Below are 7,555 nucleotides of genomic sequence, written 5' to 3'. Positions count from 1 at the left end.
TTTGAAGAATACGACTTGGATAACAAACTTTTTTTGACGGCAATTGAAGAATACGACTTAGGGAATATGTGGTTTCCATAATACGGTTTCACATACCACACAACTCTAGCCAATGTGACTTTATTGCTATAACCATTCCCAGGAGAGATAATTTATCGTAGTGACGATATCAACCTTCCACCAAGATCATGCAATTTGATACCATTAGACCTTTTATGCGGGTAGGAGAAAGATCAAAATAAAAAATTATTTATTTTTCCAAATTTTTTATAATGAAAATAAAAAAATTTACAACTTCGATGAATTCGGACATTCACCACATTGGTAGTTAGCTAGCATACGTTTTTTATCACCACCCATGCCATATGGAGCTTCACCCTTCACTTCCATAAAATAGCTGCCTTTAGCGTTGGTAGGTGCTGCATAACCCATTGGTACATTTTGTTTGGGACATTTAAGTTCACGCAAACGGGTCAATGATGTACAACGTGCTCCCATAAAATTATTCTCATTACCGGGATATACAGTTTCGGCAAAGTATTCCCATGCCCGGGCATGGGCACAGGTAACACTTATACAACCCGGTGGCAGGGGATCCAAACCACCTGGATAGAAATCAACATCACCGATGGGATCACGTTTGCCCAACACACCCGAATTACTGTGAATGACATCAATAAATTCAGCATCACCACGCATAAGACCCGTAAGAGCTTCACCCTCATTGAAGCATGGTTTGGCTGGATCCAGACCCGTAACACGTGGTATAAGTTTTCCTGTACTTTCGTAGAAGTAACGAGCGGCCGCACCCATAATATGAGCACCCAAACTATGACCGATCAAGTGTATATTTTCCAATGGAACAATTTTCTCCAATTGCTCCAGGCCCTTGGCAATATGCATTCCCAATTCTTCGGTGTTAAATGCCGACCAGGTGTAGAGGGTATCCACAAAAGAGGCAGCATCAATTGCCTGCATGATTAAGATAAAATAAATTAGTCTAATTGATTTTTATCTTTGAATCCTATATAATCTTACCACAAAATTTACATCACCCCGACAAGCATAGGCCTTGGCGAACACATCAATGGTGTCGGTTTCATTAACGGTCGTGGTCCAACCCGTGGCCAATATTACCACTTTCTTTTTGGGATCAAATTCCGGACTAGTCCACATTTCATTGGCTTTCAACAGTGGGTGATTATAGCGATTGCATGCAGTTCTCAACTGGAAAAACATTTTGTCAATGTTTGGCGTCACTTTCGGGGTAATGGCATTAGATGATAGAGCCGAGGCGCCTGAAATATACCAACATAAATGTGTATTAATATTTTTGTCCGATACACAGAGTTTGCAACACGCATTACTAACAAATATTGGGTCAATTGAAAAGTCTGCAGAATGTGGGAAAAGTCTTGTCAAATATTTCTTAAAGGCTATAAAATATTTAAAGCAGCCTTTCGTGTTTATATCCAAAGATGTATCTTGAAGTGTTTTGTGCGAGTACCTGCCAATAGGCCTACCTCGCAGTTGCTGAGCCACAGGCGGATATGCGCCCACCAGCGCACCAGCACCGAAGTGCTGTACCAATCGGTGAGGGGCGAAAACACAACCCCCGCGAAGCTCCCCAAGGGGCCACACCAACTGTCAGGTCGGATCGACAGATGCAGGGGCACCTGACACCCTCGGTACGGAAAACCTCCGCTCAGGCTCGGAGCCTCTCCCAGTTCGACGCAAGTCCGGGCTGGTAACCCAAAACAAAATAAGCAACAGCGATAACCGCAAGTGGCAAAGAAAACCTGGCCACAGGCAGTGATAACGAACACACAAGTCACAAACAATTAACATGCTGTCCTCACGGACTGCACAAAAGGCCCAAAGGACCGCGGCATCGGAAATCACAATACTAACACTGAAAAAAACTGCCCTCACGGACAGGCTACACTACATCCACAGGACAAGTGAAGCACATGAAGTGAAAACCACGAACCACCTACGATGCACAGACAACCGCAGGCAGCACGTGCACCACGTGCACGATAACCGCACCAAGACCAGCACGCACAGCCAACCGGTGCACCTGCCCACCACCATCCGGTGCAACCGACCAAACCCAACTGCTAGAGGGCTACGCACGAGGACCACCTCCGCTAAGTACTGTCCTTCTCCTAAATGCTTCACGAGCAAAACTACTTAAACAACTAAAGGTCCGATCGTCTTCAAGTGCCCTACTGAAATCCCACCCCGCCACTCCATTCGATATACCCATACTTGCTAAATCTCTAATGTCATCATAGTAACGGCATTCCGTCAGTATATGCCTCCAGTCCTCAGTCATCCCGCACCCACATAAATCCGTCTGGGACAGGCCTCTCTTATGCAGAAACGCATTGAGAGAACCATGCCCCGTCAGTAAGAAACCAGTACTTAAGCCGAAGCGAAAATCTGGCCGGTCCACTAAGAACGTTGCGTCACGAATAAATTCATACGTCACCCTCCCTTTGTCACTGTTCGTCCACCTTGTCCTCCACCTATAAACAACACAGTCCCGAAGGATAGTGCTGTACCGACTACTCACCCCATCCACCAAATCAGAAGGTCTGAGCCAATCATCCTCATCCTACGTCTCACTTCAAGATCAAGCGGCGCGGCGCCAAGGAGCACTTGCACTTGTGGAAACAGTGCGACACACTGGCAAGCATGCTAACATGACGACCCGCTGAAACGAAAGGAGCTTCTTCTGCCCAAAGACAGACGAGGCAGTTCTGTACCATATAGGTGCACCATACGTTGCGCAGGCAACAAACAGCCCACCATATATGATCCGCACAGAACGTCTATTCAAACCCCAATCAGTCCGCAAAACACACCTGATGGTCCCAACGACCGCTGTCAGCTTCTCCTTCAACCGATCGAAGTATGGAAGAATATTCAACCGCTCTGACACCGTTATCCCGGGATACTTGACCGTACACGAATACCTTACGCCGCGTTCACCAGCTCGAATGCAGGGAGGACGACTGCTTGCCAATCTGTCATTCAGCAGCATCAGCACCGTCTTCTCGGTAGCCACCTCCACTCCTACTCGGTCACTCCAAGCCTGCACAATCTGCATAGCCTGCTCACCACGATTTTCCAGTTCAAGGCGACTATCCCCTTCAATCACCTCCACTACAACTCGGTCACTCCAAGCCTGCACAATCTGCATAGCCTGCTCACCACGATTTTCCAGTTCAAGGCGACTATCCCCTTCAATCATGATGAGCAAGTCATCCGCATATGCATAGACCTTGAAGGAGGCAGCTAGCTCCCGCAACAGAGGATCCATCATAAGGTTCCATATACATGGTCCACAAATGGAACCCTGTGGGCAACCACGCTGCACATCCCTCCAGACCGAAGCACTGGCCCCCACGACACAAGCCTTCCTATCCCGGAAATAACTTGCCCAAAGAGCGATTTCCCTACACCCGACCTCTGACAACCTTGTGAGCACGCTATCCCATAAAAAGAAATCAATTGCGCCTTTAAAATCCACAAATATACCAAGGAAATATTTGGAATTTGACCCGCTTAGGCTATCTTGCACATTCCGCCACGCGTCCACAGTACCTCTACCCTCGGTAAAACCGAACTGATATAAGGACCTTCGCTATAGCAATCCTTATGTCGTGCCACATCCAAAGATGTGTAGGATGTAACATAATCGGCTTCGTATGACTTTAGTCCTTTTTTTAATTGTTGCAATATGCAGCATTGCCATACATGGAAATACACCTTTGTAATAATTTAATTATTATATACACACACATATACACAACATTCAATATAAAGAAATTCTAAGAATATGATTACGACTTACACAATTGATTTACAGACCAGGATACAAATTCAAAAGGGTAACCACCAACCACCTGTTTACTTGTCTCAAACAACCCCTTTGGTGTGGGCAATTTATTACCCACATCCATGATAACACCGGTGGTCACATCAGCTGTTGATCTGAGAATATTTTTAAAACCTAAATTCAATCCATGGACATATTGAAGACTGCAAAGTCCCAATATCAGGCACAATGTATATAACTTCATTTTATTTGTAATTAATTTTAAATTTTCACAACTTATTTAATTTTTATTTTTGGGCCGGAGCAAGGAACCACAATGACGGCTAATCCTCAAATTGTACAATTCCGATTAATCGCCTTGAATGTGGATATCGCGTTGCTGTATGGTCTACAACTGAAATAAATCCATTGGCTAATACTTGGTTTTATACCACAAACAACTCGACCCTTTGACCACACCGTAAAAATTACGAAATAATATCTAAAAATTTAATAGGAAGCCGACAGCTACATATAAACGCGTGTGATATTCAGAACTATGAGAAAACCCCGAATAAATTTAGAATTTTTATGTAAATATATGTTGTGACGTCTATATCTATAGAAATGAACTAGATATTTATGCTGGCAAGTGGAGGTACACTAAAACACGTGCATACATACTTATGTTTGACTTTTAATATGACACCAATCGATCAAATATGACAAAGAATTGAATCTAGATTGTTGTTTTGACAAAAATGCGAAGCGTCAATTGTTCAGGTGTTGGACAAAATGGAAACGGAGAAGTTGATATATCAGTTTAATAGCCTAATTTAAATACCCTCCACCATATCATATTGACTTTTAATATGACACCAATCGATCAAATATGACAAAGAATTGAATCTAGATTGTTGTTTTGACAAAAATGCGAAGCGTCAATTGTTCAGGTGTTGGACAAAATGGAAACGGAAAAGTTGATATATCAGTTTAATAGCCTAATTTGAATACCCTCCACCATAACATGGGGCGTATATTACATTTGTCATTCGGTTTGCAACACATCGAAATACTCATTTCCATCCCCATGAAGTATATATAATATATTCTTATTCAGAAAAAAAATTGAAGGCAGACGACTATGTTATACCCAACACCATTTTGGGTATATACAAAAGATGGTCCTCCCATTTAGTGGTAACAAAATTATGGGACTGGAATTCGATATTTGTCAAACTAAGTCCTGATTTAGATTAGGCGAGTTTACTTGCGGCAAGTCTTTGTTTGTAGGAGAGAGGGGCAAGGGGAATAGAAATGAAAAAAATTGCTCGTACCGACAATTTTCTGGGAATTCGTTTTGTGTATTTCGTATTTGTTGACGTTTTATATATATTTTAATGTAAAAAAACAACAAATAGAAACAAATTTTGGAAACCGAATTGCCTTGTATAGACGCATGAAGCAAGTTCAAAAGAGAACGACAAGAATTGACGCAAGTAAACTCGCCTAATCTAAATCAAGACTAATACCATAGACAGACGACAGCCTTAATTTGCATTAAAAAGTTCTTAATTTGAATTAAAAATTACCCCTGACAGACGAGAGTTTCTGCATTTATGAACCAGTTTTTTGTTTGAAAACTATTGTTTGTCTGTGTGTAGGAAGAAAATATTGGCATTTGTTTACAATATTTTTTAGGATTACATCTTTTTGAAATTGATACCTGACAGGAAGGAAAACTAACAGCTATAATGAAGATAAAACAGGTCCAAATTTGAAGAAATGTTGAATTTTCCATTTATTTCTAATTTTTATTTTCGTAAACGTAAACAAATTTGACAACAATCAATTTATTTTCTACAGCATTGCCATATTGAAATTGCTTAATTCAGTATAAATTCAGTTTGATTTTGTGCATTAACAACACATAAAAATGAGGATAATGTTCAAGTTAATTTGAATTAAGGCTGTTAATGCAAATTAAGGCTGTCGTCTGTCTAGGCTATAAGTCGGTAAACCAATTTTTTTCTTTCAGTTGAAATTCTGACATTGAAAAAAATTATAAAAACATTCAACAAAAATGGTGATTCTGCCACATATCTTGCCATAAAAGAAGTTTATGGTTTACGTTATCGTCCAAATGAGCAAGCAATTGGCAATATTGTGAAGAAATTTGAAGAGACTGATCGTGAAGCAATTTGAAGAGAGTCATCGTTCCGTAATTGAAAGTGTTGCCCAAGACCCTTATGTGTCGATTCCTAGTCGTTCTTTGAAATTGGCACTGTCTTACGGTACATTGTGGCGTGCTTATACAAAACATTCCATTCGTATGAATGGATGCTTGAACAACGGCGGTGGACGTCAATTATTCGAAATTGTTTATGAAAATTGTTTTATTTGAATATGATTATCACATCCCAAAAAATCATTGGCTTAAATGCACTTTACGGATACCTCTCAGATCATTCTGAAATTTTTATCATAGGTAGCCCTTCTGATGCTGATTACAGCAACATAATTTTTTTTTCGAGATATGGGATTCCAAAGTTCAACAAATGTCCCAACTTTTTATTAAATACATTTAAGAATACCACTCCGAAACGTTTAAATTTTTTACAGCAGATAATCCTTTTGGTTAAAAAATTTATGTTGCTGTAATCAGCATCAGAAGATCTACATATGGTAAAAATTTCAAAATGATCTGAGAGGTTTCCGTAAAGTGCTTTTGTTCCAAATCACTATTGACTGCGTTTTTTGTTCCGAAGGTGTGTTTAGACCTTACTTCTTCGAAAACTACAACTGTCTACATTTTTTGTCTGCTATTAAATAATACGAATATGAAGAATATGCGGTTTGAAGGAGGCTGTACCACATTACTCAGATGAATTTTATTGGATTTCCTTTCAACGGGACAAATTTTGGGACTTTGTCAAATTTACTCGTAATCAGGTCTGTATTAGCTTCAATTAAAGAGGTTACTACATATTTCAATTTCAGTTGCATATGTTTTAACCACCACTGTATATAACTATCGTATGAACTAGAATAAAGACAATCGGAGAAGATCTTCCTTATTTTTATACCCTCCACCATAGTATAGTAACTATAGTATAGTATAGTAACTCATCGAAATAATCATTTCCGACCCTATAAAGCATATATATTCTTGATCAACGTAAAATTTTATGACGATATAGCCATGTCCGTCTGTCTGTTGTAATCACTCTAGCGTCTAAACGAATGGAGATATATCGCCAAAATTTTGCATAGAGCCGTCTTTTGTCTGCAGGCAGTTCGAAGATGGGCTTTATCGGTTCACGTTTAGGGCTAGCTCCCATATAAGGATACCCGTAAATTTTTGGTATTTTGAGGTTCTAGAGCGCGTTTTCAATTGAATTCGCTGAAATTTGGTTCATTGAGTTCTAATTGGGTAGCAAATCCACTAATAATTACAAATATGGGTCCATATTTTCGGATAGCCCCCATATAAGGGTATCCCCAATTTTGCGGTATTTTGGGGTTCTTGAGCCCTTTTTCTACGGAATTCGCTGAAATTCGGTACTTTGAGTTCTTATTGGGTAGCAAATCTCTATACTAAAAATTATAAATATAGGTAATTTTTTTCGGTATTTTAGGGTTCTTGAGCGCGGTTTTCAACCGAATACGCTGGGTTCACATTGGATACCAAATTTCCCCACTAAAAATTATAAATTATAGGTCCACTTT

General features: G+C 40.1%; 1 protein-coding gene across 1 annotated transcript; it reads right to left on the bottom strand.

The window, feature by feature from the left end:
* Positions 1–288: 288 nt before the first annotated feature.
* Positions 289–4,007, bottom strand: LOC133334099 (vitellogenin-1-like). The gene is made up of 3 exons (XM_061542398.1): positions 3,863–4,007; positions 1,039–1,298; positions 289–972 (listed from the first exon to the last, which is right to left on the bottom strand). Exons 1-3 carry the CDS (start codon positions 3,969–3,971, stop codon positions 289–291), a joined length of 1,053 nt encoding a protein of 350 aa, XP_061398382.1. The 5' UTR covers positions 3,972–4,007.
* Between the last annotated feature and the right edge of the window lie 3,548 nt (positions 4,008–7,555).

The sequence above is a fragment of the Musca vetustissima genome, unplaced genomic scaffold (genome assembly GCF_032173495.1).
Source record: "Musca vetustissima isolate MV318-11 ecotype Yass unplaced genomic scaffold, APGP_CSIRO_Mvet_v1 utg5179, whole genome shotgun sequence".
Classification (NCBI taxonomy): Eukaryota; Metazoa; Arthropoda; class Insecta; order Diptera; family Muscidae; genus Musca; species Musca vetustissima.
Note: the sequence above shows the minus strand (reverse complement) of the source record. Positions and strands in the feature narration are given on the sequence as shown.